Source organism: Lucilia cuprina, chromosome 4 (assembly GCF_022045245.1).
Source record: "Lucilia cuprina isolate Lc7/37 chromosome 4, ASM2204524v1, whole genome shotgun sequence".
Lineage (NCBI taxonomy): Eukaryota > Metazoa > Arthropoda > Insecta > Diptera > Calliphoridae > Lucilia > Lucilia cuprina.
In genome coordinates, this window is record NC_060952.1 from 42318109 (window position 1) to 42344412 (window position 26304).

At 31.5% G+C, this 26304-nt stretch overlaps 3 protein-coding genes across 4 annotated transcripts; all 3 read right to left on the bottom strand.

The window, feature by feature from the left end:
* Positions 1-1711: 1711 nt before the first annotated feature.
* Positions 1712-9578, bottom strand: LOC111677322 (mucin-5AC). Its single transcript, XM_023438418.2, has 8 exons — positions 8684-9578; positions 8377-8597; positions 7193-7923; positions 7079-7130; positions 2804-4693; positions 2601-2742; positions 2369-2527; positions 1712-2297 (listed from the first exon to the last, which is right to left on the bottom strand). The coding sequence occupies exons 1-8, from the start codon at positions 8921-8923 to the stop codon at positions 2082-2084; spliced, it is 3651 nt and encodes a 1216-aa protein (XP_023294186.2). The 5' UTR covers positions 8924-9578; the 3' UTR covers positions 1712-2081.
* A 1133-nt stretch (positions 9579-10711) lies between these two features.
* Positions 10712-17586, bottom strand: LOC111677341 (putative 1-phosphatidylinositol 3-phosphate 5-kinase). Of its 2 annotated transcripts, none has more exons than XM_023438442.2 (10): positions 17029-17586; positions 16787-16976; positions 16210-16726; positions 14480-16146; positions 12665-14231; positions 11892-12424; positions 11670-11832; positions 11451-11611; positions 11227-11388; positions 10712-11148 (listed from the first exon to the last, which is right to left on the bottom strand). In XM_023438442.2, exons 1-10 carry the CDS (start codon positions 17485-17487, stop codon positions 10961-10963), a joined length of 5607 nt encoding a protein of 1868 aa, XP_023294210.2. In that variant the 5' UTR covers positions 17488-17586; the 3' UTR covers positions 10712-10960. The 2 variants fall into 2 exon arrangements, with proteins under 2 accessions (XP_023294210.2, XP_023294209.2); XM_023438441.2 differs by having other exon boundaries at positions 11892-12427; positions 17029-17585.
* Position 17587: 1 nt separating this feature from the next.
* On the bottom strand, positions 17588-20459 carry LOC111677342 (anaphase-promoting complex subunit 13). Its single transcript, XM_023438443.2, has 3 exons — positions 20193-20459; positions 17745-17891; positions 17588-17686 (listed from the first exon to the last, which is right to left on the bottom strand). Exons 1-3 carry the CDS (start codon positions 20202-20204, stop codon positions 17603-17605), a joined length of 243 nt encoding a protein of 80 aa, XP_023294211.1. The 5' UTR covers positions 20205-20459; the 3' UTR covers positions 17588-17602.
* Between the last annotated feature and the right edge of the window lie 5845 nt (positions 20460-26304).

Below are 26304 nucleotides of genomic sequence, written 5' to 3' on the forward strand. Positions count from 1 at the left end.
TAATATTTTATTATACTTTTACGCTAATTAGTTATTCTTCAATTAAACCAAGTCGAGTTAAAGATCGCTCTATACGAGTTGTTATAGGTGGGATCTTACGGGAAGGCTTCGTTCTTTCTCCTTTCCATTTAATTCTTTTCTAAACGATGTGGGGAATCAGAAGCTTTTGATGTTCTGATAATGAAACTATTGAGATATATGTATACGATGTATCCTTCGGATTATCTTGTGTTTTTTCCAAATGTGATATTCTGCTGTATCATTTCTAACTACATACTCTGTGCTCCATATAGCCAATATTTGGTGGTCAATAACCCTAGCTCGAATATGTTCTCGCTCACCTTTTTTCCAACATCTTTCGAAGAAGTAGTCAGAGAATCAGGCATTTTTCAAACCTTTTGGTTGATTTAGATAAGAGGTCACTCAATTGCCTTATAGAAGCTAGAATCGTCTATTTGTCTGTAAAGCAACAGTTATCAGCTGAAGTTTGAAAGACCTTGTTTCCGTTTTGAATCCTTTGGTAGATGTACGTTGAGTGCCAGAAGGATTTTGCTCCGTCCTTCTAGGGATATGTTAATTCCAATCATTACTTCCTTGATCTAAGAGATAAAAAGGGATACCGATGATTTTGAAGCTAATAACACGTTCGCTCGACAATTGGATATCAGCCCCGACTCTCAATCGGCCAAAGATTGTCAACTCAGCAATAAATTTATCAACCGGAAGTCTTTTTCCCCAGGGAAGGACATCCACTCACAGCCAATCTGTTACAACAACAAACAGATAACCTGAATTTGCGTTTTGGTCGCTATGTATTGAGTGATTATTGAGCTTTTGTTGTTGATATCGATACCTGATTAAATGACAGTACAATCATCTGCATACGAATATTTTTAACAAAGAATAAAAGTGATAGAACTCCTCCTGGAGACACTATCATTTTATATTACGATACATATTTTGATGTTTGACGCATGTTTGCCAAAAAACATAGTGTTGTGATGGCCAAATATCAGTAGTTGGAGTAGTTAAAAATTTCGGTATTCATATAATATCACTTAATAATAATGGTGCAATTCAATATAAATCCCATTGTAACAGCATATTACCATTCTATATTAACTTTTTCTAATCAGCGTTTATGATTGCAACTGTGTAAAGTTTCGATGAGTATACGAATTGATGTTTCGGCTAATATTTTTGAAATATATCTTAGTTTATGAAAGATGCATTAAAAAGTTCAACTATTTCCTCAAAATACCTAAGACTGTTTAACAACTTTACAAATATAGGGGGGAGGGGGTGGTAAGAAAAAATTACAATTATTTTTAAAAACTTATAAAAAGGCTACACTAAAATTGATATACACATCTGTTTAAATTTTTTTTTTGCGAGCCAAAAAGTTTTAAGTAGTTAATAGTATATAATAATTATTTGCGTTTTACTTAATTTAATTAACAAATTTTGTTTAAATATTTCTATAATTTCATTTGTGATTTTTTTTAATAACTATGCCAAAAATGCAAAAATGTATATTTGAGTTGAGTATTTTTTTGTTTGTTTGTTTGTAGTTGATTGAAGAAAAAATTACCTAAATTTTAAAAAATTTCATATTATGCCTAAGATTATGTACTAATAATATATGTATATATATGTATGTGTGTATATAAAATATGTAATTGCAAAAATATATATGTATGATGTGATTTGTTATATATATCAAAATGTCTATATATATATTTATATATATATATATATATATATATGTTTGTATATAAGTACTTTATATATGTTTGTATGTATGTCTAAAATGTAGTACATTTGAATGTATTAAGTACTACAGCTAATATATACTGACTATATAAGTTTTTCATTATAAGAAAACTTGTTTGAGACATTATAAAGTTTTTCTTTTAAATATGCATTATTAAACTTGGAATGATAATGTTTACTAAAAAAAATGAAATGAAGAAATCAATTGAAAAGTAAAAAAAATCTTACCAATTAGAGATTGTGTCTTAAAATTTGAATGCTTTTAGCTTCTGTTTTGTTTGTTTTACAAGTAATTAATTAATTTAGGGTTATTGCACCAAATAATCCTTATAGCCGCGTAATGATTTCAGTTGTTTCTTAAGTTTTGTTATTAAATCTGACGGCTGCACCAATATGGAAATATCACGACCAACCGAGTTTAAGCGATCGCGTATTTCATTGTCTTTAAAAAATAAATTTAATGGACGGCCATTTATTTCTGTGAGTACCCAAAATGTTAGAGTAGTACCATCACATGACTGAGCCTGAAAAAATATAGAAACACATATTACATATATATTAGGTAATCACATGTATAACTTTAGTTATTATGTACCTTTGGAGGTAGACCATGTCTAGCTGCCAAACTATTTGGTACTACATCAACTATTGTAGATGTATTACCATCACGTATTAAACCTAAACATTGACCTTCTCTTTCGCGCCGTATAGCATAGCCACGGCCAAATGGTATACGACGTACCAAGACCTCGACCTAAAATAAATATTTATATATATATTATATATGATCTTTTTTAAACATAATGATTTGATATTCTTCTACTTACAAAAAGTGTATTGGTATTGCGTATAATTTTATTAGCTTCTGTTGCTGAACTTATTGTTACACCAGCTATTGACAGCAATTGATCGCCTATATGTAAGGCATTATATAAAACAGGATGTTCTTTTTGCTTCCAACCAGCCACCCTGTTTACGAGAAAACAAGTCTAGATAATTCTACAGGTTTTTTGTTTTAATAAAAACTTACCACACAGCACCAAAAGCATCTACCCATGCAATAGAACCTACACAATCTTTACGCCTTAATTGCAAACGAACACCACCAGGATGCATTATTTCACGTCGCAATTGCATTACTTGTTGTTCTCTTAAAGTCATACGTTTCGCCGGTGATGTGGTATTACCAGGACTAGAACTTACACCAAGAATATTTTCAGCTAAACGAAAAGGCTGTGGTGGTTGACGTAAAGGTCCTCCGCCACTACTTCCAATGTTAGCACGATTAGAGGGGTCATTGTTATTAGTACCGCGCGTATGGCGTTGTGACTGGGCATCTGAAGTTGACGAACTACGCCTGCGCTGTTCTAAAGCTTCAGATGTTGTACGATTCACGGCTAAATGTGAGGGTGTTGTTGTTGTAGATGCGGAAGAACCAGAACCATTTTCATTATTATTGGTCGTGTTAGATGACTTATTACTATTACTGTTTGTATTTGAGGATTTTGTTTTTGCCACAGACAGTTTATTAAGGAAATGAAAATCTTTTCGACTAGGTCTACTAGTTATGACAGCTTCTGTTAGTCCTCTTGTTAGTATAAATGGAGGCCTAGGTGCAGCAGTTTGTATGGGTCTGCTATTTGAAGGAGAAACAAATCTTCTTCTAGCCATAACTGGACTGCCCATATTGATAGAAGACATTGGCTGATCAGCTGTATGCAGCGGCATTTGTGTAGGCGATTTGTGCCGTTGTTCGCCACTGTGTTGTTTAGTTGTGGCATTTTGTAGTTTTACTTTTTTGTCCACACCATTTGTGTTGGCTAACGATTTTCCCAATGGTGATGCTGTTATTTCCTCTTTATTGCGTTGTTTTGAATGTCGGTGAAGAGGAGAACTCCATTTCGGTGATAATGGTGTAATATTTTGAGATGTTGATGATGTGGGTTGTACACTACCAAAGGCATCAGTTGTGCTTATGGTAGCGGTAGATGAAAGGAATACCTTTTCATAATGAAGTCCATTGTTTTTATTTAAATTCGCTGAATTAGAGTTAGCGGACGAAATGGCAAATTCATTTTCTAATTTCCCACCAATTGAATTTTTTCTTAACACTACTGCGGACATTTCTTCACTGGTTGTTGTGTTATTCACTGTAATATTTGTAATTCCGGATGTATTAGCTGATAATATAATTTTTTTAGGCATTTTAGGTGTGGACGTATGTGATGTCGAGGCGGATGATGATGAGGGTGGTGTAAAACATGTACCATATGTGTTATCAGTACCTGCTACATGTACTGTTGTTATTTTGCTATGCTCATCTATTATTGTTGATGCAACACTGGCAGCTGCTGGCGTTTTTTTAACTGGAGTTGTATATTGATTACCACCCACCATTGTGGTGGAATTGCCCATTACTTGTATAGTACTGCTATTGTTGAGATTACTATTACTACTACTACTGCTGGTACTACTGTTACTTTTATTACTACTGGACGGAATTATTTGTACATTACTTTTATATTCATGATGTTTTATATTTTTCGTGACTGACACATGGGCATCGGGAAATTTAAATACATCTGCTGTAGCTGCTGTTGATGTTGTTGTTTTATGTGGCAATTTTGGTGGTTCATAATTATTTTCTCCACTAGCACTAGTTGCTGTCGTCTTATCGTTTCGATTTTCTGTTGATACTTGTATTATTGTAATATTCGTATTCGTAGAGTTATCACTGGATGTTGTTGATGGTGTAGAATTTTCGGAATTAACTTCTAGTTCTGTTATATTATTTCCCTTACTACTAGTATTGGCAACCATTAGGGATGATAATTTGCTATTAGCTTCAACTTTTTGATTAATATTTTGTCTTTTAGATTTGTCTACAGCTCCAGCTGATAGGGAGCGTGATGTTTGTGGTCTAAGAGAAATTATATTATATAGTCTACTTAATCTCCAAGTTTTAACTGATATATTCGAATATTAAATTACAATTGGAGGGTGTGATGTTCATCGCATGATTTCAAAACGCGCGAACTCGTCATGTGGTTGTTGTTTTTTTATAACAACAATGCTGTGCCAAAATCGCTCGTTTTTGTTTTTTGCGATGTACATCATACCCCCCATAAAGAATAAATATGAATTTATAGTCGGACATTGACGAAAATATGATACCCTACACCAGTCAGTTACGGTTGTATGGGGGGCTAGGAGAAATAATGAATCGATTTCAACCATTTTCAATACCGTTTGTCCTTGCATTGTATTTAAAGAGTATGTGCCAATTTCATCAAAATATCTTGAAAATTGCGACCTGTAGCGTGCGCACAAGGTTTTCATGGGCACACAGACAGGCGGACGGACATAGCCAAATCGACTCAGAAAGTGATTCTGAGCAGATTGGTATACTTTAAGGTGAGTCTAGGACATACATCAGCACAAAGGCATAATACCCTCCCCACAATAATTGGGGTTTTCAATTAATTAATTAATTCTGATTTTTCGACCCTATAAAGTAAATATAAATTTAGATCTTTAATATGTTTTTCTTATATATTAATCTATGTCTGTCTGTCAGTTTATCTATTACGTTAATCATATGTAAATAGCGTACACATCTTTAAACACAATACAGTTTTCATTTATACTGTTCACATCAGTGAATATATAACACTGTCCATCCCTGACATCATTTAATAATAAAATATAATATTTTGATTTTTCAATCAGTTTAATTTGTGAAGAAAAAAACGACAAATATTTAAATATATTTTTTAAAAATATGGACCTAAATAAAAGAAAACCAATTCCAGATGATGGTCGAAATAGCAATGATTCCAATGATTATGAATTAAAATCAGATACATTAGATCAACTGTATAAAGAACAATTATCCGAATTAAGAGATTTGATATTTAAGAGTGCGCAACCTAATGATATTGAAATATGTCGCAAATGGTTAAAAGTTTTCAATCGAACGTCAAAAGCCGAGAAAATGGCTAGAAATTGCTTATGTACTTTAATGCAACAACAGATCAAAGAATACAATTGTTTGCAGGAGCCATTCACTAATATACAAAATTGCAAACGTAATTTGGAAAGTGTTTTACGAGAACTAGATGATCAGTTGAGTGGTAATTTGAGTAGGAGAAGTTTTCCGAACCTAAGTGATGATACATTCAAGTCACATTGCTTAAACACTGCAATAGTCGATGAACTTTTTCCACCTCTTGAGCAACAACAAAATATGTGCACACTTTTAAATGAATGTCAAAATATTGAATTAAAAACAGAAACTACTCAGTTAACACGGGAATTACAAACGTTGCGTTTGCAACTGACCGAAAAACAAATTGAAAATATTAAACTTAAGGAAATTGCCGAAAAGTGTCGCCTCGAAAGAGAAACATTTGAAGAATTGCTAGACAATATGAAAAAATCCTTATTAGAAAGTATAAGAGAAAAACTCTTAGATATGGAACAGTATGGCATAATAAAAACACAATTTCAATTCTTTCAATTAATCTTTGCTCAATTCTCAAATGATAAAGAATTTATGGATATTGTTAATAAATATGATGTGGATTTGCAATATATTTTGCATAAACATTTTAAGTGTGAATTTGACAAACGCAAAGATATAATAGCTCGTCATATTTGTCGTAAATTTGCAAAAAACAAAACGAAATTACGGCAAAAATACGAACAACGTTTAACTATGCAAACTCAAGCGCACAAACTGCAATTAAAATTGGCTAAACTTAATTGTTTTTCAATGCTACGACAAATATTCATTAACTATCACAATGAGTTTGATAAAATTGAAGGTTGGGAAATTTTAAAAACACTTGAGGAAAAATATCAAAACGTTATAAGTGGCGATGGGTTAAAATAATTTACCATGATTTGTAATAATCTTAATATTTATGGGAAAGTTTTTTAGTATGGTTAATTATTTACATTCAAAGGAAATGTTAATTTGTTTTTGTAAATTAACAAATTAATTTACAAAATTATTAATAAAAACATGTACTATATATTTTCAAAATCTTCAGTTATGATTTTTATTCAATCAACAATGTGAGGGACTTCATATTGTTTTAAAAAATTATTATTTTTTAAATTATTTTCGAATATTTCGATATCCTTCAAAAACAATTTTCATCTTTATTAGATGAATGTTACTTTTTCCATATTTAAAATTCTTTACATACAACATGTATGTACAAATGTTTTACTCAATTGCAACCGCAGATCTTAAACATATTTTCGAATACGTATTTAATTTAATTTTGAATTTACTCACCTTGGTATATAACGTTCACACTGTAAAATATTTTCCATATTTCTTATTTGATCTGAAATTAAAAATAAAAAATAAATAAATAATATCAACTTTAAATAGAAAAACTGTAATAACCTGCTGAAGCGCGATGTGCTGCTAAAACATCTAAACGTACACTGTTGTTAGTAAAACTTCCATTAATATCACTGTTATTTGCACTGGGTTTTCGTAATAATGGACCTATAAATTCTTCCTCAGTTGAACAATCACTTAAGTTAAAATCACGTTCCATGGCCAAAGATAGAGACGATGAACCTGTAACCATTTCATCTGGTTCTATGGAGGATGAAGAGGAATTAGCATCATTTAATTGTTCACTATAAGCACTAATGGGATCCGATAGCATATTTAAAAGATTTTGTGTTAGAGTATTTGACATAGAAGTTAAATTCGGCACAGCTGCTGTCATATTGGAGGTGGTAGTTGAAGATAATGATGCTTGTGTTGTAGTTGTATTAGCAGCCGTTGAAAAAGTGGATTGGGTAGTTGTTATTGTTTCCATGCTTGTCTCGCTTGTTATAGGCGAAGTTGTTCCTGTATTGTTGAGAGAATTTCTCGTTTCATTTGTTTCTAATGCTGTTGTAGACTGTTGTTGCTGAACACTAGGAGGTATAACTCTTTCAACACCGGGTACTATGGCTGCAGGCACCGGTGGTGGTGCTGGTAATGGGGATGTGGGATCTCTTGTTGGCAATAGTGGAGCCCTTACTTCTGGTAATTTTGTATAGAGATTTTCACGGGGTGAAAGTATTTTCATTTCTCTTAATTTTGACCGTAATGTTTCGACCCATTCTTGCATAATATCCCTGTTTATTTTCAAAAAATAATAACAAATAAATAAATTACAGTAGTTGCGAACTATAGTTATCAAATGTGTAATAAAAAAATTATTAAATAAAATAATAATGGTGTTGGAGAATGTTGTAATTGGACTGCTTTTAGCAAAACAAACATTAGAAATTGTAAGTAAAATATAAAAACAAAACTAGTAGCAATCAGTCAGTCAGTAGTGAGGCAGTTAGTAGGCCAGTAGACTAATTAAAATGGGAAGTTTCCAAATGAAAAATCGCATTATTGTTGACTTTTTTGGTACTGTACAGAAGCATTAAAAAAGTCTATGCATTTTTAATATTTAACTAACTCAATAAGAGGAGCAAATTCCATTAATTACATTTTGTCGAAAAATGGTTAAAATTTTATTATATTTGCAAACCTTCCCTCGAATTAAATAGATATTAAATCAGCATTGTTCAACTTACCATGACATAGCATGAAAACGCACCACTTCATTGCTGAGCGTGACAACAAACTCAAATTCATGTGAATTTGGAATTAGTGCGTGAGAAATATGTAATGTATCCTGCATGGAGACAATCCATTCGGGATTATGTGATGGAGCCTGCCTTGGTTCAGCATAACCTTCCAATAGTGCTTCAGTATCATCGTGTACACAAAAGACAACCCAACTGCGTTCAGATTTCTAGAGGAAATCCAACGAAAATTTTAAGCATTTCGGTCTACAACTTGTATAGCTTGTGCAGAATAAAATTAAAAAAAAAAACTTACTTTAGGCCCCACACAGACTTTTTTGCCCTCCGCCGTTAAACGTTTGAGCCAGGTGTTTTTATGAATTTCACGAAATTGTGCATTCATAGCTGGCATAATTGCTCCAGCTACAGTGGGGGTTGGCTGTTGTGTTGGTGGTTGTTGACGGGAACCTGGCAATGAAGCTATTAAATTTGTAGCCGCAGTAGCCATGGCAGATACTGGTGCAGTAGTATTAGCTGTCACAATGGAAGAGCTCATGGTATATGTGTTATTAACTTACAAGTTGTCTTTGTTTATTTATTGCATTTATTTTCAACTCTGCGTGTTTTCTTATTGGAATTACTAGATCATTTCAATTGACTTCTTATTAAAATGACACTAATTTTGTTTTTTCTTTTGTTAATTGGTTCGTTGGCTGGTTGTGTGTGTAGTGTAATTTTTTCTATTTTTTAACTAATTAATTCTAGTTAATTTCGTAGCGCCAGCGTCGCCGTCGTACACCTGCCTTGGATTTTTAAGTGCCTTTCTTTTCCATCTTTCGCAGCCGCTTTGTCTTGGTAAAAAGTTGTTTTTTTCTTTTTGTTATTTTTCTTGCTGTCGTATTTTTCTTGTTCTTTTTTTGTTGCCGCAGTATTTTCTGTTTTTGACTTTTGGGTCCTTGAGCCATTCATTTATTGCAATTTGCAAAACGTTAAAATTGTTCCTTTCTTTTTTTCTCTATATCTGCTATAATTTTAAATTTTCTTTAATATTGATTTATTTATTATTTAAACAATATATTATTATTTCACTATTTTTAGCTATTTACATATGAAACTAACGTATTTTTATTAAATTTTTATTATAAATGCAGTAATTAATAAAATCTCTTGCAACTTATTTTCGACGCCATATTTATAGTGATGCCACATCATACTGATTACTATTTTTGAAATGACAAGACTGTTGCCAACTTCTTTTTCCAAAAAAAAAGAACTGAAATGTAGCTACATAAAAATTATCAATAAATCGTCAAAACAATATTTATTATATGATTCTGAATAATATTGACTAAAAACAAGTAGGAAGGATTGTTATAAGTGCATTCAAACGATGCCCAATTATAAAGAAAACTTGCAGTGTAATAAAAATTAGTTGTGTTAGTTTTGAAGAGATAGTGGTATATATCGGATGATGTTTTGTATGGAGGATAGGTGAAATAATGAAACGATTTTAAACGTTTTCAATAGGCTATGTTGTTGAACCAAAAAACATGGGCAGTTAAGCATGGCTTAATCGCCTTAAACAGTGATTCTTGTTGATCGGTGAATGTGGATCTTAATGTGAAGTTATAATAAGTAACAAACATATTTTAAAACGACGACGTATACATTTCTTTTTGGCAAAACTTTTCTGATTGAATTTTTTGCTGCGAATTACACAAGCTGTACGTATTCAAAAAAATAAATAAATAATAATAATGAAAAGAAACAACATTGTAATGAATTGTCATAATGAATTACGTATGTGTCGAGGCTATAGTAATTCAGAAGCCCAATTAATACCTCGTTCACGTGATGCAATTAATCGTAATTTAGGCCCTCATTCAACCCCTAATTGAAAATTTCTGCTGCGAATTACACAAGCTGTGCGTAATTCAGTTTGATTTACCTTATGAATTACAAACGAATGACTGTCATCCTGTGGAAAAATGGTAAAAAGTAATTCAATTCTTCATGTGATCATTGTATTATATTAATAATTGCTTAATTATATTTTTACCTGCAAAATGAGATAAAAAATCGCTAGATTTGAGGAGAAAATAGCTAAATTAACAACAGTGAATGAAACTTTAACGAAATATAATATAAAAGAAATGTCAGTTAGTACCTATCTACACAGAGATATAATATTTAATTTTTCACCACGTACAAAATCAAAAGGTTCCCTGTGTAGACCGACATTTAAAATAGTTTAAAGGTAGAGTTTAACCGCCACTGTTGCAACACTTGAAATTTTAAGCTATTTTGAAAAATGTATTTGTAACAATAAATAACTTGCAAAATCATAATGAAATAGTATATAACAAAGTGCTAGTTTTGTTTTATTTGTTGCAATTTTAAAACACTGACAATATCTGTAAATAATTGTTTACCTTCAGAACATAAAAAGTATAAATAATTATAGGTATGTAGTTAATAAATATTAAATCAAAAGTCGTTTTTTACAAATTCCAGTACAACTTCTAAATGTAAGTTAATTGTTTTACCAAATTGATATTAGTAATAGAATTTAGCTTTAGTAAAGATTTAAATGTCAAATTTTCGAAAGACCTTCCCAACGATCGGGTACTGTATAGAAATAACGATCCATAGCATCGGCAAAACGTAGTCTATAACGCTCTGGTGGTATAATTGTGGGCAATTTACCCATGCCACCTAATATACCAGTTTGTTTAACAAACGATTCAACTTTCTTATCGAAGGTAAATGTACGAATGTAATCTGTAGAATAGAATGGCCAAAAAATAAAGAAATATAGTAGGAGTTTTAACCAGATAGGATTTAAATAATCATATGTACCTATAATGCCCAATACTAAAACACCGTTGTTTTCATCTAGTCCCACCAGTAAAGAATAATCCATCACCTGATTCTTTTCCAAAAAGCAAGCATCACGATTGATGGCATCTTTTAAAACCACTTTGCTGTGTGTTAGAATATATAGGGGTTTCAGCCAAGACACTTAAGAAATAAAAATACCAAAATAAATAAAATAAAATAAATATTTAAATGTATATAAATACTTTGTACAAAATTTTCATCTAGTAAAACGATATCTCCTTGCTGTTGATTCATGGGATCCACCAAACGATTACGTTCCGAACCTTTTAAATCGAATTTATTTTTAATATCACATTCATAAAAAAGATTTTCCATAACCAGTAAAGATTTTTCAACAAATGAACTGGAATATAAATAATTAAAATAAGAGGATGATTGTAATAATTAGGACCAGGACATACTCTTTCTTTTTTATGGTTACTTTAAAAACTCCAAAGATTTTTGCCAACAAGGTAGGTTGATTTTGTTGCTGGCACTTGCTTATGTAATCAAAATAATTGGGAGCGAAATTTTCAAAACTATTTATATCACTTTTGGTCATTTCTTTCAAAACAAAACGATCATCTAAAAAGAAAAATTTCATAAATAAAAAATTTTAAGCATTTAATTTGTTTTAAATTTACCGGAAGTTTTACAAAAACGAGATCCCGATTTTCCACCTTTGGCTTCCCACTGTACACTGCTGCATAGAGAACGTGCAAAATAATAACGACATTCTTCAGTTGCATCGACTTGTCCACGAGAATTGTCATCTTTATTGCTTGCGTTGTTGTTACTGTTGCTACTATAGTTTTCCCATTTATAATCACTGGCTATTGTATTGATTTGTCCAGCATCGCTGGGTTTACGCACTAATTCTATTTCGGGACCATTTTTACTTTGGGATACCTTAAGTTCTTCACGCTTTTTACTTTGTTCGATTTCTCGGTACAATGATTTATCCAACTTGGGAGCTTTTATTGTACGTGCTCTCATTTGGTCGAATTCTCTGGCAAAATACATTTTACATGTAAATTGTGTATTGTTATCTTGGAAAGATATTTCTATATGAGAATTGCTCGTCTTTGTTTTTGAACGTTCTTCTTCCTGATTGTTATTCGATGTGGCGGCGGATGGTGGCGGTGTGTTATTTTCCTTGCCATCATCGGCATCGTAGCTACTGTTAAAAATAAAATAAAATAATTTTAAGCATTTTTAATTTTAGTCGAACCCTATTTAATTTATATTTGTGAATTTGATTTCTGCGTTTGGCCAGAAATGGAATTTGAAATTCTTATAAAATTATAGTGGGTTAGTTTGAAATTTACCAGCTTTTTCGGAGATATTTTTTGCGTTTTCTACAGTACTTTTTTTATCTTGGTTCGAAATATAAAGAAAAAATGTCACAAAATCTTACCTTTCTTGTGATTTCCTTTTCACGTGAGGACTCGGATTGACATTAACTCCGGAGTTGCTAGAAATTGAAGTGGTATCAGCCGCATTCTGTTGAGTGGCTAAAACACTCAATATCCGTTTGTATTCTTGAGAAGTCAAACAATAAGCAATTATGGAACTGAAATCATGATCATGTACCACCATAGGAAATGCGCCCAATGGTAGAGTATAATGTTCTAAATTACTAAAAGGTGATTGTAAAAGATTAACCGGACCTGTTGAGGGTAATAATTGGGTAAGCATTTTTTTGATCGTTTTCTTATCGGACGAAGGAGGCACTGTTGTCGTCGCTACTGATGGCATAACAAAATGCGAATCTATTGAACTTTTGTCTGTAGCACTAGTTGGTGTTTCATTCGTATTGGAAGTAGTATCTAGTGAATCTTCATTTCCTAGGAGACGTGGAGTATCAGGAGTATGTGTTGTGGTTGGAGAAATATCGGAATGTTCTGAACGCAGATCTTCGGTACAAATCATACCAGCATCTACAGCCTGATGGTGTGCTGAATCATGTCCTTGTTTAGCTGCCAACTTTTGAGCTACTGCCATTTCATGCAATCGTGGTCCCCATTGCTCTATGCTTTCGGCCAAGACCCTCTTTGACATTAATAACGCATCATTTATGTCATAAGGACTGGCTTTATTTTCCGTTAATAAAGTTTGTATTATTTCCACGTGCTGTTTGAAAATGAATTGATCTTTACTCAAAATCGTTTTTAAACTGGATACTAAAGGTGAGTTCTCATCTTCTGTAGCCAAATCGGCTATGCGTTCGTGAATACGTGTATAAACTTCATGACCTTTCATGGAGAAATTTTTAACTTCTTCCAAAACTTCAAAACGACTAAAAGCCTTGGACGGATGTAAATTCAAGGTGAGTAACGGTAAAGCAATTTCCCAAGTCTCCAAAGGAGTATATTGAAATTTAGCCGCCACACCACGATAACTAAACTGATGAACATAGTCACGATGCAAGGAATGCTGGCATTGGGTTTTAGCCCCCAAACCATTTTCATCTGCTACGGATCGTTTCTTATAAGCATGACCGTGGAAACGCAATTCTAAGTATTTAGCCAACGACAGACATTTTGTAGTTTCCGATAAAGGAACGCTGGGTGTAACCTCATTACATATACTACACCAGGCTGTAAAATATATACTATTTAGATCAGACTTGGTATTGTCTTCGCTTAAGAACACTTTAACACAGCCCATTGAGTGTACATAACGTCTGGTGTGACCCAGCATCGGTAGGTTGCATCGTGTGCATATCGACGACAAACGACAACAATAACGTTGTAAGAACTGGCCCAACATGATGTCTTGTTGGCCATAGAATTTCATATCCAATAGCGTAGGTGGAGCACAAAAAGATGATGCACCTTTGGGATTGAAAAAGAAACTACAAAATAATACTGGCAATCGTTGGTGATTTTCGATATCTAGTGCATCCTTATAAACGTTTTCCTCTTGAACTTTTTGTGACATTTGACTTTTAACTTCCTTGCGTCCTTTAAGGAATTTGAATACTATAAGTATAAGAAAAAATAGAAGTTTGTAAGGTATTATTTTTCCAATTATATTTCCCTAGTAGACTAATATAAAAATGGCAAAATATTCCGATAGAAAGTTCTTCTTTAAAATTTATGAATAAAACCACTTCAAATGTTCAAAGTTATACAGATATTTATAGTATTGTCACGATCGGAATGGAAGTAACAAAAGTATCTTATTTAATAAAGCAAAATGGGTCCATAGTTTACTTCGAAATACTTACATCTTGGCCTTTTGGGATACCTTCCACCATACGCTCTAAACTCTGCCAGCAGAGTTTGTATTTCACGATTATCAATGGGTGTGGTTATTTTCAGTTTAAGGAACTCATGCGATGGATTCAGTTCTAATTGTTCAACATCAGTTGGAATTATTTCGGCGCTTTCTAAACGTTCATAATTGTAATTTGCTGAATTTGAAGAATTTGCATTCGACCACAATTTCGAATAGTACAATTCAGCGGGAAATAAAATGCGCAATGGACACTTGCGACCCTGTTCGGTTTCCAAGTAGGGCAAGGGAAACGTAAGGAATGGACTAACCGATAATATAGTTGAACTAAGAGCACTACGAAAACGATTGTCGTAGCGATGTTCGACAGCCAATTGAAGATTGTGTGAGTTGTCGGGTGAAATTTTCGATTCAGCAGAACGTAGTGGATCCGTAAAATCTGCCGATACATCAGTGGCAGTGGTGAGAATTTTCTCTTCAGATTTTCGTTCAGCTACAACTGGGCGTGTTTTATTGGAAGATGTGGTAAAAGCCGAACGTAATTGTGGTACTTCTTCGTCTTCATCATTGTTCAGTTGAGATATATCGAGATTGGATTCGTTTATATTGGCATTTTCATCAGCCGGGCTTGTTTCTTTGGAATCAAATATGGGAGGTTTGGGTGTAAGAGGTTCAGCAAACTCATCCAGCAGAAATGACATTTCTAAACGCCAATTATAACGAGCATATACCAAAAATGAAGCAACTTTTTTCACTTTGGCCAACTCTTTATTGGAGCCACCTCTCAAAAGGCAAGTAAATCCCCTGGGACTTTGTAATTTCTCAAAAAACATCAATGTCTTAGTAGCGCCCATACCATCGTTATAGTTGCGTATATAGAATGCATCACATTTTCCCAGCTTTGGTTGAGAAATGTTACCTTCAATGCTGGTGAGAACATCACATTGCAAAGTGCGTGCCAAACGATCCATAACCGAAAGTTTTACATCCAATACTAAGGTAATGCCATTCGATCTTAATATATCCTGGGCTACACCGGCAACGTTTTTATGCACCAACACAACGTTGGGTTTGAAGCTCATTATACGCGCACAAACGTTTCTCAAATACTCCTTCTCTTGCAGTAAAACAGTCGATATACTTACAAATTTTCCCTCGATGCGCTCGTAAACAATGGGGCATTGCAGCAGCAATATTTCCGGCTGTTCCACTCTCGTTGCCATGTCCTTGTGGGCTACGTTCTTCGAAAATACCACACCACCTACAATGGTGCACTCTAAACGCTTGCCTCCTGGTACTTTTTTAAAGTTTACGTAGTTTCTTATATCCATCAACTCATTAGTGCAGTATTCAGGCTTAAAATGATTTGCCGCACGGCAACACAAAGGATTTAAAATTTTAGCCCAATTTAAATCTAACTGGAAGGTCCTTAGCATTTGTGCTAGCAATTGTTCCTCATGATCACAGTATGATTCTAGCAGTTTTGAGGTTGTAGTGTGCATAGAATTGTCTAATTCTACATCACGCGTTGATTTAAGATTAAAGGAAGAGTCAAGAGATTTTGGAGGATGTGGCTCAATGCCAAATTGCTCAAACTGGGGACTAAGAGTTTCTTCAGTTGGATTTATTTCCATGAAATTTATGGCTTCTAAAGCTTGTCTGTATAAAATAATATTGAAATCTTTAGCTTTCATAAATATATTTATATGTAAAAGAGTTTACCTTGGCAGCACGCTGACAAAACGATAGTGTAAATTTTCATCGAATTCTGTCTCCTCTGAATCAGTTACAATCGGTTGTATGAAGCCGGCATCTAACATAGCATTCAAAATTGCCACAGCTTGTACTTTGTTTGAAGACTTGTGATTAGTATTAAGAAACTCAATCAGTTCAACTCCACAGTTTTGTGGTGGTAAGACTTTGCGCATTTCTTCGTGCAGTGTAATCAGCGAGTTTGATTGTTGCAGAATGTTTTTACGATCATCCATTGTCAAACTAATGGATGGTTGATGAACTGCAAAACGTTCTTCTTGATAGCCCACGGATACTTTACGTTCCAATTGTGAACGTGTTGGTTCTGCTATTAAGTTTGCCGGTTCAGCATCGTTATTTGTTTCCAATTTACTTGTTAGATCTTGTTGTAAAGCTTGTAAATCAGAATTTAAATCCTTGGTTATGTTTGGGGAACGTAGATAACTGAGTACAATTTTCGAACAATAATTGCAAACCTTTAATTCTCCTAAAAATAAATAAAGTAATACAATTTAAATCATATATAGGAACGTTAAACCAAACATACCAGAGCACATTATAATCTTTCCTGGTACCACCTGGTTGCAACATTTGGAGCAAAATATTTGGCCGCATAGGCGACAATGATGTTTGCGTCGAAATGTTGAAAACTTTTGTGTGCAATCATAACATTCTTTGGCTTTAGAATCTGGCATCCAGAATCTATGCAAATCAGTGTCTTTATAGTTACGCAAATCCTAAATAGGAAAAATAAGTAATTGACAGTGGATTGTTATGTAATTTTCTTACATTATTTTTGGAAGCCATCATAGTTCTCATGCGTTTTAAAACATTGACCATAGTGCGACCTTCATGTCCTTCCATGGGTAATGTATCGGCCTTTCCCACCGAACTACTGTCATCTGCTGTATTAGATGAACTTTCGCCAACAATGTTATTGCTTTTAGTTTGATACACAACATTTGAATTAATACTAGATGATGAACTATCGCGGGTTATCGTTGAATTATCTGGTTGGGCATTTACGTCTGCATAAAAGACTGATTTTGTTGTATTAGGAGAGGCGGAAGATGTGGGCGATTGAGGAGGATTAACACTGGATAAATCATTTACCGTATTGTATGATTGATTGTAAGCATTTTGTATTTTATTAACAAAACGACCAAATAAAGTTTCTGGCTCTTCTTCAAAATCACGAGCAAACTCCGTGAGTTTTGTCATCGAATGAAGATTTTGATTTGCACTCATATTGTCAGTGTTTGATTTAGTTTATTGTATTTATATTTTTTTTTGGGGGGGGGGGGGTGATTTAGACTATTCTTTTAATTTGAAAGCAAAACTATTTTTACTTTTTATATAATTTTTAAAAAGTTGTTAAATTTAGTTGATCATTTAGTGATGATTCAGGTGCTAATGAACCCAATGCTAAATCAGTCCATTTTTGTTCCTATAATTTTAATTTCATATAAAATTTTAAATATAAATATTAGACAATTTTCATTTACCTGTTCACTTAAGGTTAAATGAGAATCGCCACCATCTGCCTCGGGATCAGGTAATTTATCAGCCGGTACAAGTATCTGATCGAATGGCAATTCTTCCTCGCGCCACCTATTATCAACAATATCTAATAAATGTCCATCGGCTGGTGCCTGTAAATCACACAAACATTATTTTAATTGCAAATAAAATCGATTATATTTAGTGAGTAATTCATTAAATGAACTGTCTATTAATTTTGATTTTTGTCGGTGTTTTAATAATTTATTGTAGCAATTATTACTTTCAGTGATTTTTGTTTTTCGTTTTAAACTTTACGTGTTGTTCTCTTCCAACTGACGTCATTTTCACATAGAACTGCGATAATTTCCAACAATGATAATCGTACATCAAATATTCAATTATTGTTAATATTTTGGAGCTTTTGCTTTTCATATCAATGGCTGTTTTATCTAAATACTTCACAACTTTTTTTGTTTAGTAAAATAAAATAGTTTTGTTTTTTTTTTTTTTGTTATTGTAAAATATTTTAATAATAACGAGAGTACTATTTGTAAAAAACATATATATAACAATGAAAAAGTTGGTAATTGGTTAAAAAACATGTATTTAAAAATATTTAATTTTTTTAATAAGTATTATCTCATTTATTTTATTATTATTAAGTAATAATTAACTGTCTCTTAAAAAATTTCCACTCTAAATACTACTTTTTTCTAGTCCAGATTCTATTTCATATTCAGTAACCATAGAAAAAAAATCATATCAACTGACGACAACCAGGCGAATTCAGAAAAGCGGATCATAAAATAACTTTATTAAAAATTCCTTTGAGAATATATTCTTTTAAAGAACTATATACGTCTGTTTTTTACAAATAACAATTAATTTATATAAAGAATTCTTAAAACATGATATTTTTTCGCGATCGTAAAAATAGGTTATTGTTCTTTAAATGAATTTATTTCCAAAATATACCTAGCCTATTAACCATTATCGGTTACAACATGTTCTATAAATCGCTATTATAATATCGACAATACGTACACAGAAAAAAGTTTCAGCAAAAAATTTTATGAATTGCTTTCATTGATTAAAGTTAATAATATTTAAGAATAAGTTCCTAAATTGTATGAATTTTTTAATTTTTATTTTTTCAAACATAATCTAGAAGCCTTGACTTAAAATATTTCAAATATATTTTTGTTTTCTATTTGTTAAAAAAAATGTTTGAAATTTTCTTAAGAAAATTTTGTCTTTGTTTATGATTTTTAGAATAAAATCAATGAAATCTGCGCGTAATTGGCGGGATTTTATAAGGAAAAGATATTTAGGTATGTTTTTTGTTTAAGATTTAATTTTTCAGCATTTCAATTTATATTTATTTATTTTACAAAATACGCTAATAAAAGAATACTATCTACTAAATTTGGTAACAGATTAGTAGATAATAGACTTTGTTAGCAATTTGTTCATGAATATTGTAGAAAAAAGTAAAAATTCCAAAAAAATTTCGTCATGTACAAATTAATACATTCTATGAACTTTTAATTTTTTAAATGAAAATGGTTTTGGAAAAAAAGTCATGTTCGATTCATACAATTTATTACAAAATTCATTCCAGTTATGTATTATTTTTTTCTGTGTATGAAAATTATTAAAACAATTTTAATAAAAATAACCAATATATTCAATTTAAAAATAGGTTTTTATTTTATATAAATAATTCTTATCGTTTCCAGCCAAAATAATCATTTATTGGGTCAAATTTATCTACTTAACAAATTAAACTAAAATAGTTGATCGAAAAAATCGAAAATTTCCTAAACTCGGTTACTTTTTCTAAGAACCGTACAAAATTATATTCTTCAGATCTTGTTCTATAAAAAGTTGGTTTCACTAGACCCTGTCCTTTAGAATGATGTATGTATGTATATGTATATCTACATATGTATATTAATTTGCTATATCTATGAAACACTTGTTTTTTAATATTTAATAAAGACTTCGGATAATTATAGAAATTTTTTAATTAAGTTAATACTGATATTATTCAGTCATGGATCAATCTAGGTTTCAGTTGGTAATACAATTTCTATTGTCTTAGGCAATTCTATAAAAAATAAAATTTTATTAAATGGCTTTTCTAACCATTCACCTACAAAACTGACTCCTATTATTTAAAGAAACAAGCCCTAAAACTGTTTCTGTTTCAAATGACGTAGGTGTTGCATATTTATAAGGTATAAAAAAATTAAGGTCATGCAATAAATGACTGAAAGAAATCATCCCACCATAGATATTACCCTTCAACAATTTCATCAATTACAAGTAAACACATATTTTTTAGTCTATCTTAAATAGCATTCCAATAAATTTAAGACACTAAATTTATCTGCAGTATATTATTAAACTAAACTACCAAAGAACAGCAAACTCTACTCCAAACTCACCTGACTGTCCATCACTACTATCTCTAAATCGATTTTAGAGTAAAACACTGTAAACTTTACTAAACTTGCCTTTATATTTATTGTTGTTTTTTATAAGTGTTTGTGTAGTTTACTGCACAAGAATAAATGAGGCCAATTATGTTCAACAGATTTAACTAGTGTATTATTGTTTTTATCACTATTTCATAAACAAATTGTAATTTATATAAATATTAATCATCAACAAATAGAATTTACACTACAGATGCAAAAATTCACAAAAAATACTGTAAAAAATTGCAAGAAGAAGAAACGAAATTGTCAAATTTTATCGCTGACAGCTGTTGGTGACAGTTGTTATGTTACACATACTACTCGTTAATAGATGGCGCAGCTATAAACATTAGCCGAAGTTTTTAAACAACTGGATTTATTAAATACAAATTTAAGTCTTTACACTGTACGCCAGGTGGATAAGGCAAAAAGATTTAATCGAGGCTAAATTATTTTTCAAATCAAGAGATGGAGACATTTCAAATTTTAAAAATCCATTGGGGCTTTTTAATCACTATATAAAATTAAAAAAATAGTATATAATTTGGGGCGCGTTTTCTGATAAAAATAATCTTCATTCTTTAGTTAAACCTGGTTTAATATACAGTGAATCAACTAAGTTTTTTGCCTACCTTTTTTTAAGAGAATTTAAATTTTTGTTAATAAATAAGATATTGTGTAAAATAGGAAAACCAAGGAAAAAAATATTAAAATAAAAATGTTGGTGCATTTGTTGTTGCATTTTACTATACTTCATCAGAATTTGCATGCCAATAAAGTATTTTGCATATTGAGAATTTCGGTTAATTTCGTTGGTTTTTTTTTTAAATTATGTTTTAATTCCTTTTTGGAATTTATTGTTTTATTGTTAAAAGGACGAGTGTTAAGTATTTTTCAATTGTAATTTGCAAAAATCATATCCTCATTGTGTAAAAATGTGATGTTATTTGGCTTAAAAATGTTTAAATGATAATAATGAGGCAATTTCGATATAAAAAAATTAGTTTTGATTTCTAGAACAAGTGTAAATCAATGAAAAATAATTATGAGATGCTTAATCACTAACATTAAAAAATATTAAATAGAGTAATTGATGAAATGATCCATGAATTATTAGAAAAAACCCACTGAGTGGTGCTTCAAAATCTTTAACTACCAAAGGGAAGCGACTTGTATACATGGAAAACCATTGGACTCCTGATTTATCTTCTCCAAAATCCATATACGAACTAGGAGGAACACTATGTTTTAATTTAGACTTCTTAACAGACCTTAGGATGCTTGGACCCAATGTAAAGTAAACTGTCGTGTAGTACAGGAAAAATACCTAATTTAGATATTTTAAAATAGAGGTGGTAATCATACCCTAAGGTTAACAAAAGCAAAAATTTTCAGCTAATACATACACTTATAAATATTTAGAACCCAAATCAAGAATAACTATCCAGATCCTAATACGCCTACTGTATCTTATTCATAAAATAAAGTATTTAAAATATGAGGTTGAAAATCAGGATTTTATCACGTAATACTTCTATAGTTGTATATGGTGATGTCCCTATACTCAGTTGAATAAGAATCAATATTCTACAATTCTAAATAAAATTTACACAGTACTCCCCAGTATACTGGGGTTTCCGTAATTTAGCTTTTGTTTATCAATACAAAGTGACCAAAAACCTAGATTATTTTTGTTATAATATATAGATTTATAATTGACCAAACATTTTTTCTAGGTCCAAATCCATTGATTATCTAATATATCATGTATCCAATTTAAAATTACTTATTATTTTCGAAATTTAATCAAAGAAACGATAGATTTCAACGATAGATGTCCAAGAAATGTCGTTCCACTACTAAAATATCTAAAATTATTTTAATATTTATTCTTAATATATAGGAGTAATAAAAAAATTAAATTTTATAAAATAATGCAGCAATATTGAAAAAATAACAAAAAAACCCTAAAAAAAGCAAAATACTTTATTGACCTAAAAAATTAACAATACGTTCTCATTTTATCAAAAATTTCGTTAAATAATATCACGATTTTACATTTTATGGTACAAAAATAAAATATAAGATATTCTTTAAAAAATACAACAAATAAATAGTTTTATTTCGCTGTAAATAATTGTTCAGATGAAGTTTTTTCTTAAAATTTATAAAATTTTACATAGGCAAATTACTTAATTGATTCACTGTATGTTTTGTGCTATCTTAGTTTAACTGTGTGTTATTGACGGATTAAATCTAAGTTAAATGTGGGAAAACAAAATCAACAAAAAAATAAATAAATAAATTCGGAATATGAAAACCTTAATATTTTAAGTAATTAGTAATTTTTTGATCTGTTTTATTTTAATTATTATTGTTTTAAAGGTTTATTTATTTTATTTTTTTCTAAAATGTATCTTTTTACAGAAGTATAACATACATACATATGTCACCATATATAATTCCGAATGAATGTCAAAATAGTCATTTTATATACAATTCATAATTTTTGCTATCACAAATAATTAAAATTATAAATTAGTTTATTCATTTCTTTAATTTATTAAAAAAACAAATTATTTCAAAACAAAACAGCTGTTTGTTTCAGGAAAATGGAGCTCACTCTAATCGAAAAAATTACTTATGTATTTCCACATGTATTTTACACTTGCAATGTTTTATATGTATCAGAGTATCTGTACAACTTTTACAGATGGAAATTTTGACAGTATATATGTAAAATACGTGTCGTCTAGTACCACCTTAAGCCTGGTTTAACTGAGTAGCAAGAAACACGCCCTTAGTTCGATTTATATACATATATATGTTTTTGAAAAATGTTTTTAGGCAGTTACATTTAAACATTTAAATTGTGCATAATTAACCAGTTGAATATCTAATACAGCAGGACACATATCTGGTTCCGTCCGTTTCATCACTGTATCTGCATAGCCCACCGGTTGATATTTAGCTGGTCTATTCATACGTTTCTTCGGTGCCGTTCAGAAATCGCAATATTCTTTTTAGGATGTTGTTGAAAGAAGTCACAACTTTAACATCGTCGGTAATACTGTTGATGTCGTATCTGCCATAAATATAAACTTTTAAATATTAATATTAATTATGAAATATAAATTTAAATTTTAATATTTTTATTAACGCATTTTAAACTAAAAATATTTAGAGAATTCAAAATCAATGTCGTATCGTTGTAAGTCATAAAAAATTTAAAATAATTTTTTTTTTAAACAAAAACATCAATATTAAAAAATTACGACATACTACGATACAACCGTACAACACCGTTTAGTAAATACAAACTAAACCCCTTATTTATTTAATTTAAATTAAATTAACACATACCTAAAGTTTTTTTTAATATTTTATACACTAAAATCCCACACAGTTTTTGGTAAAAAGGTTAAGTTAGGGTGATAGGAGGATGTATACTACATCAAATTCAAGGAAATACACCTAGGCCACAATCGGGCCTGCTGTGAGCTCCTTATCATGAAAAAAGGGAAATAAATTATTTTTTAGTGTTTAAAAACTCAGTTTTCTAAACGTAATTCCTAAGAATCTTATAATCAGTGTTAGTCAGAAATGTTATTTCCGGAATAACATCACTTCCAAGATACTTGGATCTAACTTCGACGAATGCCTGGCAGAGGTAAAGAAAGCGCTCCAGAGTTGTTGCGTCGAATGGTTTTAAGTTCGCCCTTTTGTTAGCGACTACTCCCGAGTGGCCTGGTACCCATAAAATGTGAACCTTACCTCTGGGAGAGTATTTAGTTAATGCTTTCTTACAATCCAATACGTCCTTACATTTAGTTTTATCTCCTGATATCACCCTAATTGCCTTCTGGATGTCGGTAAATATATTAAGCGTTGTGAGCGCCTTATTTATTCTAATCCAATTTACGTATTTCGTTATTGCTCGTACTTCTGCCTGGAAGCTTGTGTTATGATTTGGTAAACGGTTGGTTTACCAAATAAAAGTGTAATTATACCAATTCTATGCTTCAATAATCTGGTGGACTGCTTTAGACAAAAAGTGCCATATCATGCTTGGATAAAAGTGGTGCCAGGTGTACTACTTCAAACAAGGCTTTGTAAACGTTGCAAGGCTTTGGAAACGTTGCTTCGGTTATAAGACACGTCATCAATGTATACATTGGAAGGTTATATACAATCATCGGACGTACCTGATCCCTGATGGAATATCTTGGTCAAGCGGAACATTAGATCAAATACCAGTATTCAGATCCAGAAGCAGAAATATACCACCGTTTTGGAGACAAAGAAAATTTACTTGTCATAGTGTTTGAAATAGCATTCTTGTTATTCGTACTTATGACGATGTTTGCCTCATTTAAACAACTCTTTCTTAAAGTAAATAAGGTAGGAGGTTGTAGGGATTTTCTTAATAAAAATGTATGTAACCTAATGAATGAAAATTTTTCTCAACGTTTTTAACAAATTCTTATATATTAATTAAAAAAGTCATTTTAAAAGACATTTTGGTAATTATATTTTTTTATACACAAACAGCGTTTATAAAAGAGGTTTTAAAATTATACCCTAAATTGACATCAAAGTGTTTATAATTTTTCAATAACATGCATTGTAAGTACGTATAGTTGACAAATCAACAACAAAACTTTTAAAATTACACGACGTTATCAAATCAACCAAAGTGAAAAGGTAAGCTGTCAAGCCAGGGATGGCAAATTGGTACGATGGTACTTTTTTGACACTATTTGATGTACAAAAGTACCGTAATACTCCCGAGTCTTATTTGATACTTTCAGGGCTACAATCTCAATATCCGATTATCGTTTAACCGGTAGTAAATCTTTCTGGTAAAATAATTTTTCTGCCCTACACCACTTTAGTGGTATATGAATATTACTTCATATTCTCCATCACATCTGGAATCTGAGATATAATGCCCTGAGTTTTGAGAAAACGCGCTATGAGTGCTTTAAATATAACATTTTACATTTTCGTGGTAATATTTGTATCGTAGCTTGAGATATCATGCATTTCCTGAGAAAACTTCATCAAATTATATCAAAGGTGTTAACATTGAGGGACGGACACCATATCAATATATAACGCCCATTTCAACTTTAAAATGTATAAACATATTTCAGAAATTACAAACTTTTAGCAAAAAAAAATAAAATTTTAGTACTTTGGAATGTAAGAAAGCTTTAACTGAATACATAATATGGGTACCAGCCCACTCGGGAGTAGTCTGTAACGAAAGAGCGAATGTAATAGCTTTAAAAGAAAGGGAGCTCAAGGCAGTTAAACTGGCGGACCCAAAACCATTCGACGCAACAAAAGCTGAACTAAAATAAGGGTGAGAGAATTCCATAGAACCACGAAAATCCTATGGGGTGTCCCTGATGAGAGCAAGACAAAAAATCTCCTCAAAATGAGCAAGTCTGAAGTTAGTATAATAGTACGTGATCTGAGTGGACACACAGGATTACGAGCACATTTATGCAGAATTGGGCGTGCGGATTCAGATGTATGTAAAGCATGTGGAGAGGACAGTGAAACTCTGGAGCACTTTCTTTGCCACTGCCTGGCATTCGTCGAAGAGAGATCCAAGTATCTTGAATGTGATGTTATTCCGGAAATAACATTCCTGACTAACACTGATTGGAATAATTCATTCAGTTATAATTTTTTTATGATAAAGAGCGCACAACAGGCCCGATTGTACTCTCTGAAATATTTTTTGATACTGAAACAAAATCTCTTTTTCCATCCCTGTGTCAAGCAGAACATTGCGTTTTCAAAATCACAACTATGCATTGCCGAAAGTGAAGTGACAACAATGCTTTGTTGCAATTACAAAATCACTATAACGACTGTCAAAATGATGATAACTCAGTGTTATTATAATTTTATGAACATCCGTTGTCCAATTGTTAACAATCGTTGTAAGCTCTCTTTTAATATCATTTTTTCCCTTGAACTGCGATTACAAATAAACAAGTGACTCTGCTGCTAAACAAAATAAATACAAGTTTTAAATATCTCCTCTCTCGTTTACCTAGGTAAG